The following is a 16131-nucleotide window of genomic DNA, read 5'->3' as shown; positions in this document are numbered from 1 at the left end:
TTGAGATGGAGGAACATGCACCTGACTACATCATGAGGCGGAAGAGCACCTACACTTTTTGCTTGACTTTGCGCCAATTTGCCAAAGTTTCACAGGAACGCAGGTACACAGGAGGAGAGACAGAAGTGAGTGAAAGACGTAAGTATCTATTGTGTAATAATTTACGTTTATAAGCACTGTTAATTTGTCAATTTGTTAGAAGGTGTTTTCCATTATTTTGGCTTAGGCCAAAAATTTTAAGTTGCAGATGTAATTTTAAAGGGTTAACGTACAGTAACATTGTTAGCATTCTGAAACAACAGCTTTTCAAAACATTAGAAAGCTAACTTAATGTCAGCTAAGTTTCTAACAACCAGTACCTAAAAAGCTTAGTTAAAAATAGCAAGTGAACCACTTTGGAACATACAGTTTTACTCTAACGTTACCCCAACCTAACTTTATTCTTGGACATGGACAGGCATGTCCGGATGATTGTCTGTAGTGTGCTGCTGTCGTTTTACTGCCGTGTTACTGCACTTTAACTGTTGTTTTACTGCCGTGTTACTGCACTTTTACAGTCGTTTTACTGCCGTGTTACTGCACGTTTGCTGTTGTTTTAATGCTGTGTTACTGCAGTTTTACTGTCGCTTTACTGCTGTGCTACTGCCGTGTTACTGCACTTTTACAGTCATTTTACTGTCGTGTTACTGCACTTTTACAGTTGTTTTACTGCCGTGTTATGTCGTGGAATGTGAAGGCCAAATGCACAAACCACAATCAGGCCCAAAACATTTAAAAACAGCCGTCCAATTATTTTCAGAGAAATCTTTCTTTTTTAACGAAATGCCCAATAAAGATAAAAATTGTAAAAATCCAATAAAGACAAAGGGTATCGAATAAAAATAGAGGATGTCCAATAAAAACAAAAAAGAGTCGAATAGAATAAAAAGGTGTCCGACAAGAACAAACTCTGTGGGAGTCAGAAGTCCGATAAGAGTCCGAGAAGAATGAAACTCTGCAGGAGTCAGAAGTCCGAGGAGCAAAATACTTTATTGTGCACAATAAATGGGAACACGCTCAGAAACACACAAAGTGCAATCCTGACGAGCTCCAAAGTACAATGGTCAGTGCTCTAGTTTTATACACTTCAGCAAAGTGTTTACCATGCCCTGTGGTCATCTTTTGTTTTTTGTGAGTTGCTTCTCATCTTACACCATAAGGTAATCTCAGGGCAGCTGCCCTGACCTTAAAATCCCCTATCTTTCCCAGATTTGCATTGTTACATCAAAGGTGCATCCCAAGGAGGCAGTCCATTTATTTTTCTCTCTGCTCTTCCCAAATTACATCATTATCTTTTGTAAAAAGTTTACAACTTTATTGCAGGCACAGAGTGTATAACAGAAAGCATAAAAACAATACTTTGGTCATTAAGTGCACATAAAGTGATTATGAGAACTTTCAATCCGTCAGTGATTATAGTAAACACACAATTATAAAGAATACATGCTTTAAGGTTACTTCAGGACAGCGAGGTTATGTTAGGTCACACAGAGTAGCAGCTGCCCGAACACCTGCACACCCCACGAAGGGGGGTTTCAAAATCTCAGGAGTAGCAGCTGCCCAAACACCTGCAAGGCCACGAAGGGGGGTTTCAGAATCTCAGGAGTAGCAGCAGCTCGAACACCTGCAAAGCCACGAAGGGGGGGTTTCAAAATCTTGGGCTACGTACACTGTCTTCAAAATTCTCAGACCCTGAGCATTCTCCTTCCGTCATATCCATGATCACTCTGTCTTCTGTCTCAGTGTATCACAGATTCGTGCTCAGTATATCATAGGCTGTGGCCAGGTGTCATTCTGAGGGCAATGCATCACAATAACACACTTCATCAGAGCTACTATAATATAAGGCTCAACAAATCTATCTTCTTCAGTCATTTGCTACCATTGATTATAACACTATATTCTATTTCTCCAGTGAATACATGACATCATCACATATCTGTTTTTACACTACAGTTACTGCACGTTTGCTGTCATTTTACTGCTGTGCTACGGCTGTGATACTGCCGTGTTACAGACACTTTGGAAAAAAACATTTATTTACGGTAATTAAAAATTTAAAAAAATCTTACTGCGTACCATCTTTCTGTGTAAATATCTCATGCTACAACGTGGGCACCTGCAGCTTATAGACAGGTGTAACAGTTTTGTATGTTTCAGCAGACAACTTGGGTGCACATTCACTCGGTGGATTCCAAGAGTCTTTCAACGTAGAGAGGTTTTGTAGATTTTGTTTGGCCACCCGTGAAGACATTCAGCACTATAATGTCAGAAATGGATTTTTTACTCTGAGAACATCTGAATTGTTTGGTGAAGCTGTGAATGAACTTAACCAAAGTGAACTACTGTCTGTTGATGGTGTTAAAAAAGACTGCCCTTTGAACAGATTAGCCCACTTTCACACTGCTAAAGGATTTCCACTGATTTTCTACATGATGTACTCGAAGGAATTGTACCTGCTGAACTATACCTATGTCTCTCAGATCTGATTTCAAAGAAATATTTTACTTTGGATCAGCTTAATAATGAAATAGTCTCATTTCCCTTTAAATTCTCAGACAGAACTAACAAACTTCAGAAAATACAAGCAACTTTAAAAAAACAAAAAAACAGAACAATAGGTGGTAATGGACACGAGAACTGGGCTTTACTGAGATTTCTCCCATTGTTAATTGGACACTATATACCAGTGGATGAAAAGACATGATGGATAATCCTTGAGTTAAAAGACATTGTGGAACTATTATCCAGTCCTTCATTCCCCAACAGAGACCCTCTGCTACCTGCACTGCTCCTCCTCCTCTGGCAGCTGGTTTCTGTCTGAGCTCGTGATTTCCCATTTTGTCTTCTGTATTTATTTTAATTTTCCTTAAACTTGACTAATTTTTGGCTGAATTGGACATCTAAAGACATATTTTATGGACAAACATTTAAAAGTTGTGGATGACCCTTGCGACCTCTGATATTTCACAGATACACTCTGCACTGGCCTACTGACAGAAAAAGCCTGCTTTGGCCTACCAACAGAGAAAGCCTGCTGGCAGCTAAAGCTAATTAGCACCAAGATGCCTCTTTTCTCCACAGATGACCTCTACAAACTTCTGCAGCAGGTTGCAGTGTTGGAAACTAAAGTCCAGCGTCTGGAAATAAACACAGAAGTGAACGGACTTTGTGGAAATGACAGCACTTTGCCGCTGACTCAAAACAGCGGACTGGAGAATGCTAACATCCAGCTAATTAGCTCTGATACAGCTCCCTCAAAACTAAAGGGCTGTGTACTGGGTAATAAATCTGCCAGTATTAGTCCTCCCTGGAATGCTCTTGGAGCAAAGCCCAAGAGTAAATCAGCTGATATGGGGAGACGTCCAACAGGTAGAACCCAGCGCCCAGAGATCTGTGATGTGACAGGCTGGCCTGCGTTAACATCCTACTCAACACCTGTGCAGAGTAAGACACAGCCGTGGATAAAAGCTAAAGGGAAGTTGAGCAACAAAGCTCCCAAACCAGCTAGTGTGCAGTTACAAAATCGGTTTGCTCCACTACTGCAGGACCCCGGATCTCCGACTGAAAACCTGGATAACTTCTCGGACTCACAGAGAAGGGTAAGGCCTGACAGGAAGTCAGAAGCTAGAAAGCTACAAGGAAAGCTACTGACTGGTCCTGAGACTCTGATTGTTGGTGATTCTGCTATTAAAGATGTGGGAAGAATGTACAGCAGAAACACAAAAGTGTTGTGCTTTCCTGATGATACATTCTCCAACATGACCGACAAAATCCTCAGTATTGTTGCAGAAATTCCAACTCTGAAATACCTTGTACTGCACACAGGGGCAAATGATATTGCGAAATGACAATCTGAAGTGCTCAAACAAGATTTAGGTAAACTGCTAAATACAGTGAGCTCTCTGAATGCTAAAGTCTTCTTCAGTGGGCCTTTACCACCAGTCAGAGGAGGAGGAGAGAGATATTCAGCAGATTGTTGGCACTAAACAGATGGCTTTCAACTGCATGTGATGTCCACTCATTGCATTTTATTGACAATTTATAACCCCTAACCCTTTTTACATGTAACCCATGTTATTACATGTGTAACCCATAAACTCCCATGTGAAACCGATTCAAATACCCATGTGAAACCCATGTGATCACATGTGAAACCCATGTTATTACATGTGTAACCCATATAGACTCCCATGTGAAACCCATGTAAATTCCTATGTGAAACCAATGTGATTACATGTGAAACCCATGGGATTCCATGTGAAACCCATATTATTACATGTGAAACTCATGTTTTTACATGTGTAACCCATAGAAACTCCCATGTGAAACTGATTCAAATACCCATGTGAAACCAAGTGGGTTTCCAAAACTTACATTTTCTATATAAAATTTAAACCAACAAAACACAAATCTAAACTAGGAATGCAAGCAGTCTTGGATGTGCCTGGCAGATGTCGTCTAAGAGGAAAATGAGGGTGCACGATATGATCTGTCCATCCATACAAAGGCAGACTTCAAACCATCCATCCATCCATTTTCTTTGCCGCTTATCCCTTTCGGCTGTCAACGGGCGGAAGGCGGGGTACACCCTGGACCGGACGCCAGCCGATCGCAGGGCAAAATATACAGACATACAACCATTCACACTCACACCTAGGGGCAATTTTACAGTCACCAATTAACCTAATGAGCATGTTTTTGGTCTGTGGGAGGAAGCCGGAGTGCCCGGAGAGAACCCACGCATGCACGGGAAGAACATGCAAACTTCACACAGAAAGGCCTGACCCGGGAATTGAACCAGCGACTTTCTTGCTTTGAGGCACTCACACTACCTGCTGCGCCACCATGCAGCCCGACTTCAAACCAGTGTTTCATATTTAGTTTAATAATTTTACAAGAAATTAAGCAGTTAAGACGAATAATAAGTGATACAAATACTGTTTATTTGCAAACATGCAATGAAAAGTGAGAACAGAACTGTCCACAAAAAGGATCAAAATGCCCCTAAAAAATGTCTTCTGGGGAAAGAGTGTGTGTGTATTGTGTGTTTGTGTTGTCTTGGTCCCTGGGTGTCCTCCAGCAGGCTCCCTGTTTTGGGATTGAAAGACAAAATCAAAGATTAGGGCAGTACAAACACCAGTCTATTCTATCAAAGTAAAGGTTAATTTCTTTTCTATCTGGATTACAGGATTGGTTATTTTCAAGTGATGACTGGTCTATGTACAGTAGTCAAATATATAAACAAGCACAGATCCTGTGCAGACCCACAGCAGGCCCCTTAGAAGCCATCCAAAACTGGATTCTACGAATCAAAGTATCATCAACAGTATCATATACAGTATAAATAGGTTACCCTGTTTCCTTCTCAGCTCATCTCCTGGTGTCTTTTAATTTTTGTGCCACGCAGGCTTTGGTTTCAGTGTGTCCAATGGCTCCGTGAACTTTTTTGACATGGCCTGTAAGAAATGAAATGCTACTAAATTTACTCGGGGTTCACCAATTAATTCATGTTGTGTAAGATAGGTGTCAATGAGGATGTAAATGAAAATCATTGAAAAAGAGCAACATTTTTGTGTGTTAACAAGCTGATACAATAGCATTTTGCCCAACCCAAACAATATTCAGACATGCTTACCAATTACTAGCTTCACTTTGCCTTTGTCAAGGCTCTGTCTTTTCTCCCCTATAATCCCCTTTTTACCTGTGATGGAGCACGTCGCCATCTCTTCAACAGTGAGGATGGAGTCCATCACAGTCCTGCTTCTTGTAGCCATCACACCTCTGAGCATAATCCAAGGCGGTTCGATTCATTAAATCCATTACAGACTCGTTCTGCAAAGATGAAGAAATATTAGAATACATCCATGTACTCCCAGAATGCAAAAAAGTCCAGTTCTCAAAGGTGTGGCATTGGCATGGGTGCTGGTGAGAAAAAAAAGATTTGACTGAACTTTTTTTTTTTTACTGGGGTTCAGGTTGTGTGGCGAAGCTTATGTTTGCATCCCACATGTGCAATGTGTAGGTGTAAAGCCTAAATTAGCAGCTAGCTATTACTGAGTTTCTAATAAGCAGTCTTAAAAATATAGGAATTATTTAAAATCATCATTTTGGCACAAATAGTCTATGTAGGGGCTGCACGGTGGCGCAGCAGGTAGTGCGCGTGCCTCACAGCAAGAAGGTTGCCGGTTCGATCCCCGGGTCAGACGGGGCCTTTCTGTGTGAAGTTTGCATGTTCTTCCCGTGCATGCGTGGGTTCTCTCCGGGTACTCCGGCTTCCTCCCACAGACCAAAAACATGCTCATTAGGTTAATTGATGACTCAAAATTGTCCGTAGGTGTGAGTGTGAGTATGAATGCAATCAGCTGGCGACCGGTTCAGGGTGTACCCCGCCTCTCGCCCATTGTAGCTGGGATAGGCTCCAGCCCCCCGCAACCCCGAAAGGGATAGGCGGTATAGATAATGGATGGATGGATGGATAGTCTATGTAGTATTACTGCGTGGTGATGAATGAGTGTGTACTCAGTCTATTCAAAACAGGGTTAGGATTTATTTCTATTTTAAATATAACTAAATGTTGTTTCTAGAGCAGCAACAGTAACGTTTACAACAAGTTAAAAGTTAAAACAGCATATTTAGATAACGCAAAGCCTCATTATAAACATGTAATATGTAAATATGTGGATTGAAGGGCATCATATATTTCACTATGAACTCTGCTGTTGCCGGGGTCATCTCACGGTGTCGTTTTGAATCTCATTCAAAAGGAGTTCTGCTCTGTAACATTTCTGTCAAGATGGGTTTTTAGGGATGCAATCGTTACACATGGCCTTGTGATACTTTTTTCTACACAATACGTGACTGTCAAAAGAGATCCAGACAACCGCCATACTGTTCCTCTTTGACACTAAAGTCGCCTCTGGCTCGTTGGTGTTCAGTTCTGGGGTGGAGGGGAGCTGGCAACTAGCATGCCATCACCAAACATTAGAAGAAATGAAAAGACAGCAGAATTTAAGTATAGATGATCAACTCATTGCTTACAAGAGGATTTGGGCAGGCCAAATATAATGAATGTATGGGAAACACTGCATGGTCCACAAATGAAATCACTTTTCCTGACTATGTAAGTGATACCTTTGTGGCTGCTAGAAGGCACAGGGTGGCTGGGGACAGGCTGAGCTGCCTGTATAGCGTCTTTCACAGTTTTTGTGATTGTATCTGCTAGCCCCACAATTAAATCAAAGACTTGAGACTTGTTGAGTGTTAAATCAACACTTACCTATTCAAAATCATTAATTGAGTTGTCACTTATTATAGTTGTAGCATTAGTATTATAATATTGTCATGAAAACAGGTTCAAGGTTACTGCAAGGGCTCCCCTCCATACTTACGCTCTTGCAGTTGAAGGTTCAACCTTCGCAACTGCCTGATCTCCTTATCCTTGTCATTTATCCTCTCCTCAAGCTCCTTTAGGTCATTTTTGTAGTCCCTCTATCAGGTGAGAAAGAGAAGATAAAGAAAGAAGAGGCTTAAATGGATGGAGAACTTTGGTAGTATCTTGTGATATACTGTAAGCCCAAAATCTGTGATTCTCTGTTATCTGTTGCTCTGGTTGGTACAAGTCGAGAAGGTGTGCTATAATCCTGCTGAAATGTTTTCAAGCGAATTGCTTTCTCTATGTCATTAAACAAACAAGTGAAACACCAAAATCAGGTCTGAAAAATTGCACACTTGTTCATTCAAACTGAATGGAAACCTGAACTTTGGCAAACATTACTGATGACAGGAAGATCATTGAGTGAATATACTAATATTTTTGGAATCTGCAGACTTCAGAGGATGTGCAACATGTTTTGTGTTGGGCTGGGACCACTTATGGCACTACCAATTAATTTAATAAGTACTGATGATAACAGGCAGAAAATCAGTAAGCAAACATTTTTTGGTTTTCCCTTAATTGCTGATTCTGCCTTTATTTGCTGCCTAGTTTGCTGCCTAGTTTGCTACCTAGCCACAGCATGACTGAGATCTCTGACAACAATCAGTTGGGTGCTGCGGCCTATTTTACACACTGTTTCTACTGTCTTAAAAAAATAAATGAATAAAATAAAGAACTACACACAAAAAAAACCTTAGTTGTACTTTTAATAAGATGAACTGTTATATTTACCTTTGGTCGTTTTGGAGTCCTGTATGGGTCCTCCTGAAAAGTCTGAAAAACAAGTGTGGGGGAAGGGTGTAAAAGGCCAGCAGTTATGGTGATGAGTTTAAGACTGAATAATAACATGTGTACTACCCAAAAGTTGTATACATACTCAGGTTTGTAAAAGCATAATGATAAATGTATGACATAGACAACAAATCATCAGTAAATTATGTCACAACTGAAGCAATCCAAATAATTAAAATAAAAGGTAACCGGGAAAAAAAGTAACAAGAACATGAACATATGTTTGTACAGCATTTCTGTACCTTCTGGCGTTGAGGTGTGTCATCCTCATCATCAGAGTGACCACTTTCCTCAGTGGCAATTGTAGTCTGACAAAACAGCAAGTGAATTGCAAGGGAAAGGAGAGGACAGGAGGGAGTATAAATGAGCTTGAACATCCTGCAGTAACACCTTCATTATTGAGTAAGTAATTTAAATATTAGATCGGACTATTTCAACAATAGTGTAACAATATACCTTTGGTTTTTCTGGAGTCCACATATTGTGTCTCTATCCACTGACACTCTGCCTTTCTTATTTCCTCAAGGCTCTCTGTTTTACAATAAAACACAAGAACAGCAATTGCAGCAGGGATTGACCATCTGGCCACTCATTGTGCCTCCTCGGGGGGGGGGGGGGGGGGGGGGGCAGATTCTAACATTGCGGGAACGGTGGATTCCCAGTCGTTGGATTCTGAGACGGCGGTTTGGCTAACGCTCACGTCATGCTAATGTTAGCCGGCCCGTGGGTAGACATACGTCCTGGACGGCTTCCACGTCAACATCGTCCACCAATGTGTCCCGAGCAACGTTAGTAGTAACACTCACGTTAATATTGCTAACTTCTGCGAACTTTTGCTAGCGCTCACGTTATGCTAATGTTAGCCAGCCCGTGAGTCGACAACTGCCGTTGACGTTACACGTCACACGTCAAATCATCCACCAACGTGTCCCGAGTAATGTTACTAGTAACACTAACATTACTATCGCTAACTAGCTGATTGACTTCATTTCTCTAAATTCTCTCACCTCAACTCACAGCACCACTCGACTGACAGCTCACGGAGACAGCTCAGCCCACAGCTATCAACGCGATAACAGCTGGGCTGTGATTGGTGCCTAGAGCTTCGCATTGCATGCAGGGGGTAGTAGTTTTTTTTTGCATGTGTCCACATGTGGTACCACATGTTATCACGTGAACACAAGTGGACACATGTGGTAACACATGTTTCACCTGTGTCCACATGTGACCACATGTGGTCACATGTGGACACAGACATGGGAAAATTCATGTGGTTTTTCTGTAAGTGGTAATCCAAAAGCGTTATATTAACGATAATACCTGTGCAGTCTTCACTCAGTCTTTTATACCATCACCAACACTGCCCTCAGCTTCAACTGATGACCTTGTAAATAATTTCAGTTCCAAAGTTATGACTATTATTGACTCCATCACCCCAATTAAGACCAAAGTTCTGTCAGGGAGGAATAAGGCACCTTGGAGAAACACCACACTGGTCAAAGTCCAGAAAAGAGTCTGCAGACAGGCAGAGCGCAGGTGGCAAAAAACTCCAGGTTAACTATGAAATTTACAAAAACAGTCTCCACACCTATAACCATGATCTAAAGAAGGCAAGGCAAGCATTCTTCTCAGAGATTATCAACAGAAACTGTAACAATGCCTGCACTTTGTTTTCTATTGTGGACAGACTGACAATCCCCACAGCATCAGTCCCTCCTGAGCTGCTATCCAACAAGTCATGCAATGATTTTGCAGCCTTTTTTACAGATAAAATTTCAAGACAAACAGTGTGCAGCTCCAACTCAGGCAAAATGATAAGTCCATCTGTGCCTTCTTGTTCTTCAGTTAATCTAGCACATTTTAACCTTCTAGATCATACAAGGCTGACAGAAACTGTATCACAATTAAAATCCACAACATGCTGCCTTGATACTCAGCCAACAATTTTTTTTTTTTAATGTTTTTAATTGCATAGCTCTAGATGTGTTGCAGATAATAAATAATTCTCTTCAGTCCATCAGTTTCCCCAGGCATTGAAAACTGCAGTAATAAAACCTCTCCTAAAAAAGACTAATCTGGATGCTTCAGTAATTAGTAACTACAGGCCAATATCAAATCTTCCCTTTCTAGGAAAAATTATTGAAAGGGGTGTTTTTCAACAAATGCATGCTTTCATGATGCAGAACAATCTTTTTAATGCATTTCAGTCTGGATTTCGTCCACACCACAGCACTGAGACTGTACTTATCAAAGTTTTAAATGACATACTTCTGAATAATGATGCTTCCAAAACCTCAGTCTTAGTATTATTAGATCTCAGTGCTGCCTTTGATACGGTTGATCATGACATACTTCTTGACAGACTGGAAAAGTGGGTGGGACTAACTGGCACTGTACTACACTGGTTCAAATCCTATTTACAAGATTGAGACTACTTTGTGTCAGTTGGTGAGCATGTGTCTGAACGAAAAAAGATGATGTGTGGGGTGCCACAAGGGTCCATTCTCGGACCACTTCTTTTCAATATTTACATGTTGCCCCTAGCTCAGATTATGGAGCATCATAATATTTCTTATCATACTTATGCAGATGATACACAACTTTATATTTCTGTGTCATCACATGACTACAGTCCCTTACTTTCACTGAGTGAGTGTATTCATCAAATCAGTGAGTGGATGTGCCAGAATTTTCTTCAGCTTAATGCAGATAAAACAGAAGTGATTGTTTTTGGCCCCAAAAATGAAAGGTCAAAGATCAGTGCTCAACTTAACTCCATGTCACTGACAACAACAGATAAAGCCAGAAATCTTGGTGTAATTATTGATTCGGACCTGAATTTTAACAACCATTTAAAGCTGATTACCAAATCAGCCTACTACCACCTGAAAAATATAACCAGAATCAAGGGATGTCTGTCCAAAGAAGACATGGAAAAACTGGTTCATGCATTCATTTTCAGTAGGTTGGACTATTGCAATGGAGTCTTTCCTGGCCTAAACAAAAAATCAATCAGGCAACTACAGCTGATCCAAAATACTGCTGCACAAGTCCTTACAAACACCAGAAAAATGGACCATATCACACCAGTCCTCAGATCACTACATTGGCTTCCTGTGAGTCAAAGAATAGACTTCTTACTGTTGGTCTACAAAGCATTAAATGGTCTAGGACCAAAATATATTCTAGATTTATTAACTCCATATGCGGTATCCAGACCCCTCAGGTCATCAGGGACAGGTCAATTTGTGTTCCCAGAATGAGAACCAAACAAAGTGAAGCAGCTTTCAGTTATTATGCTCCTCACCTGTGGAATATTCTCCCTGCACACCTGAGGTCTGCACCAAGTGTCAGCTCATTTAAATCAGGGTTGAAAACATTATTATTTGCTACAGCTTTTACTTAAAGTAAATGTATTTGCTCAATGGTTTTAATCATTCTAAATGCTAAATTATTGTCTTTTACTGGCCTCTGTTTTTAATTGTCCTTTAATTGTATTTTATTTTTATTTTTCTATTCTCTTCTACTCTCTTTCTTTCTTTCTTTCTTTCTTTCTTTGAAATGTGTGATTTTAATGTATTTTTATGCTTCTGTAAAGCACTTTGAATTGCCTAGTGTATACCTATTTCTCCAATTCTGCCTTTTCTGTGCTCGAGGACACAAACCAGAACAGAAGAACGGCTGCCATACTTGTTCTTCCACACTACTTGCGAGAGAATCCCTCAAACATAAGAATGTGTGAAGTAAGTAAATTGATAAACTCATGCCCAAAACTGCACTATTTGATATTTATTCATGTTATTTTTATTAGCATTCAACATGTATTTTACAGCTAGGTTCAAAAATGGATACTTGTTTTTTCTTTTGGCTTTCTATTTTACTGAATAATTTTTTTCTTAAGAAAAATTGTACTTGGAAAAAGGCCCAAGTGTCTACTTTTGACCATGGCTCCACATTTTAGTTGAATGATCATTAGGTAAAATTTCCTTTTTGTTTTTATATTTTTTTCTCTTCAGCCTCATGGTGAAACACTGGATGTTGCCATGAATGGGATGCAAGTTGGACTCCTCATCGGACATGAAGGCGTGCTGGACGATGCGTTTCCACTTCAGATCTTCAATGTAGCAGTGGTAGTGGAGGAGAAGATCGTCATCTATAACCTAAGAGATGGCAAATGGGTTTGCCATACTAATGGACATTATCTACTCTGTAAATCTGGAATACCCGCCCTCCATGAAATACTCATTTGAGTTTCTACAGAGGGTCATCATGAAGATTAAACCAGATCAGTGCTCCGCAAGAATTCATGGACTCAGAAACAAACTCTTGAGGTACCACACATAGACTGTTTAAGGACTCCTTACTATTGCCTGCCATTGCTTGGGGCAAGTTTTTGTTCTGGTACTGTTTTTATTTGAGGCGCTGTTTGAACAGACAAAACACGTGTACTGTGGTTAGAACCCCAACAGCAGTCTTATTCTCCCTTGCTTACTGTCTTTCCTTGATGTGGGAATTGACAAATGCATGTGCTCCCTTCTGCCTTGGTCAGAGGAGAAAAATGTTTAATGGATTTACAGTTGTTTAGCACTTGAACTTTGAAAGATTTGTTAGTTGTTTCTAATAAATTTGATATCAAACCTTCATGTCCAGTATATCACTTTTCACACTCTGTTAAGTCACTGCCAGTTTACAGAGGCCAGTATGTGACAGCTCCTGCAGTTCCTGAGTTAATGTATGAAGGTCACTGGAATGACAGTTGCATTATGACAGTTGCCTTATTCTCAAATATTATGTTTGTTCAGTTTCTGGTCTGTTTGCAAAGAAATTATGATCTTTTTGTCAAGGATGAGAATAGAAGCCTTAAAGCTATACTGAGAAGGATTACTCCCTTTTAGTAATTTCTTGACCAGTCATGTCAAATGTATTTCCACAGCCTTTGTCTTTTCTTTTTTTTCTTTCTCTCTGGGAAACCTGAATCCTCAATCCAAATGTTTGAGAAATGTATTATGAATGTATTATGATAGCTTACTGTCACATTTTTGGTGTTTTATGCCTTTGATGTCTTTGAAGATATTGCAGTAGCTCAGATAACAGCTGTTAAAATACGAAATGGCAATGTTGTACAAATTTCACTGTTAAATAAATAAATGTCAGTGTTCCTGATAATTGCCTGTGCCATTCATTATAGATACAACTTTACTAAGTTTAAAGAACAAATTTTGATTTGAAAAGTAAATATATATATATAAAATTTAAACTTAAAAAGTTAAGTCCACTGAACTTAAAATTTAAGTTTAGTTGTACTTATTAATGCTATTTGAACTTGAATGACAAGTTGAGATGGTGCAGAATCGTGCATTTATTTGACTCAAAACATAATGTTTTTCTTAAGAATGATGTGAAATACTATATTGTTTTAAATCAGGGAGTGAAGTTGAGTAAACGAACAACTTAAAACATTGCATTGAATGACTGGAATCCTATTAGTTGTATCAACATTTGCAACTTGCTTTTGCAAGTTGAAACAAATTCTAGACTTATGTGGATTTTACTCATACTCTTAAGGCAGCAGGGAAACTTAAGTTTTTAAGTTGAACTACCTTAAAATTTCTTATAGTGTTGAGAAATGAAATTAAAGCAGAACAGATTCACTCCGACAGTTTCATTGTCAGTAACACTACCCTGGCCGTTTCCCCCAGTGTTGCCTGATTTTTGTTTTATGGATAAGGTTTATAAGGCAATAGGAGATATTGCTGCTTTAGTTGAAGACAGGTTGCAAACAGTATACCAAACGTATGTCCCAGTTTTTACAGATGAATCCAAAGACCCTGCCACAGACAGAACATGTTTTGCTGTTAGTATTCCAACATTAAATGTCTCTGACAAAAGAACTACAGATCACCTTTCAGTATTTACTGTGGAGATGTTGGCAATATTAACAGCACTGCAACGAATAGAAGAACTCTGGATTAAGAATGCCATTGTTTGCACAGACTCATCTACTTTAATGTTATTGAACTCATATTCAATGTAGACAGGACATTGTTAATGAAATCTATGAAATGTTGTGCCAATTTAAGAGTTTAAATATAGTTCATGTGGGTACCAGCTCAAAGAGGGGTAAAAGGGAGTGAAATAGCAGATTCACTAGCAAAACAGGCCCTTAATCAGGCGGAAAGTAAGGACATCAGTAAAAGTGAAGCAAAAGCATAAATTAAAAAACATATTATCAAAGAGTGGCAGCACAGTTGGGATGCAGGAGGCACCGGGCGACACCTCTATTCAGTACAGCAAGATGTTGGTACAGTGGGGACAGACAAAAGATGCACAAAAGAGGAGAATATTCTAACCAGGCTGAGAGGAGGACACACAGGGCTGAACAAAACTCTTCATCTAATAAATAAACAACCCATAGGGCTGTGTGAACAGTGTCAAGTAGAGGAACCAGTGGAGCATGTCATTCTTCATTGTCAGAAATATTCAAGACAACAAGAAACTTTGGAGAGGGAAGACATTTTTACCACTGGAGTATGTAGTTTATTCAATTATCTCACTGAAACAGGGCTGATCCAAAGAATCTAGTGTTTTTTTCTTTTGTTTTGTTTTTTTCGTGTGTTTGGGTTTATTTGTGGGCTGCACGGTGACGCAGCAGGTAGTGCGCGTGCCTCACAGCAAGAAGGTTGCCGGTTCGATCCCCGGCTTAGGCGGGGCCTTTCTGTGTGAAGTTTGCATGTTCTCCCCGTGCATGCGTGGGTTCTCTCTGGGTACTCCGGCTTCCTCCCACAGACCAAAAACATGCTCATTAGGTTAATTGATGACTCTAAAATTGTCCATAGGTGTGAGTGTGAGTTTGAATGTTTGTTTGTCCTTGCATGTGGCCCTGCAATCGGCTGGTGACCGGTTCAGGGTGTACCCCGCCTCTCGCCCATTGTAGCTGGGATAGGCTTCAGCCCCCCGCCACCCTGAAAGGGATAGGCGGTATAGATAATGGATGGATGGGTTTATTTGTTTTACAAGGGGTAGTTACTCAGGTCCACACTCCAACATAGTGGGTGGCAGTAATGCACCACAACGCTGGTTGCCACTCGCCATAAAACAGAACGAAGAAGACGAGCTCATAGGAGGAAGTGGAACCACAACAACATAACAGCGTTAGTAATATCAATGTACATTTATGAAATGTATTTAATCTTCCCCATGTTTATCCGTTGAGTGCCTGAGATAAGAATGTTTGTAAGGTTTGTAACGTGTAGGGTTTGTAAGGTTATAGAGAGTTTGTTTCACAAGCAGTGAGATAGCTGATTGCTTTTTCTCCTCCGTTCTTGGCGTCGCGAGTGCTATTAAATTTATTGAGCTGGGAGATTCATTGGAAATTCATTTGTGCGGTTAGTTAATATTTTATTCTACACTATGTATGTCACATTGGATAGCTTGTCCGCCTGCTGTTTACCACCTGTCAAAACAAAAACAACGCCAACGCTAGCTTGCTAGCTGTCATTCAGTTACATTGTCGCCCTGTACGTTACTCGATGCTTCACCGAAACTAGCTATTTAACAATATTTTACAGTTGAATAGCTTGAAGAAAATTTGAGGCAGGCTGCGTTATAGTTTTTCCCTCTGGGAAAAAAAAGTGCCTTGTTAACTGTCTGCGGTCAGGAGGAGCCAAGTCGGACAATGGTATAAATGGTGTAACATTAGCTACTGTGTTACATCTATGGTGAAAGATTTAAAGTAATAGCTACAAGCAACACGACTAACACTTATTAAACCAGCCTTAACGATTTCACAGAAGACAGCTGATCGTAAACAACGTACCCTGTCTTGTTTCGAGGCGATCTACGTCTTAGTGGCGAGCGACCAT

General features: G+C 40.1%; 2 protein-coding genes across 4 annotated transcripts in view; both read left to right on the top strand.

Annotated features, from left to right (window-relative positions):
* The window catches only part of blvra (biliverdin reductase A), a 43330-nt gene extending 29897 nt beyond the window's left edge, over positions 1 to 13433 (top strand). The window contains exons 1-3 of one of the 2 annotated variants that reach the window (XM_070974641.1): positions 2818 to 3641; positions 11926 to 12012; positions 12286 to 13433. In XM_070974641.1, the coding sequence (XP_070830742.1) occupies positions 3105 to 3641; positions 11926 to 12012; positions 12286 to 12519 (858 nt within the window). In that variant the 5' untranslated portion in view covers positions 2818 to 3104 and the 3' untranslated portion in view covers positions 12520 to 13433. Of the gene's footprint in view, positions 1 to 2817; positions 3642 to 11925; positions 12013 to 12285 lie in introns of those variants that run through there. The other variant, XM_070974638.1, reaches the window with a different exon arrangement.
* A 1919-nt stretch (positions 13434 to 15352) lies between these two features.
* Positions 15353 to 16131, top strand: part of exoc3 (exocyst complex component 3) — an 88437-nt gene continuing 87658 nt past the window's right edge. Inside the window, exon 1 of one of the 2 annotated variants that reach the window (XM_070974615.1) lies at positions 15353 to 15420. The gene's annotated coding sequence lies outside the window, so the exon portion shown is untranslated. Of the gene's footprint in view, positions 15655 to 16131 lie in introns of both variants that reach the window. The other variant, XM_070974616.1, reaches the window with a different exon arrangement.

The sequence above is a fragment of the Chaetodon trifascialis genome, chromosome 11 (genome assembly GCF_039877785.1).
Source record: "Chaetodon trifascialis isolate fChaTrf1 chromosome 11, fChaTrf1.hap1, whole genome shotgun sequence".
Classification (NCBI taxonomy): Eukaryota; Metazoa; Chordata; class Actinopteri; order Chaetodontiformes; family Chaetodontidae; genus Chaetodon; species Chaetodon trifascialis.
This window is presented reverse-complemented; position numbering and strand designations above follow the sequence as displayed.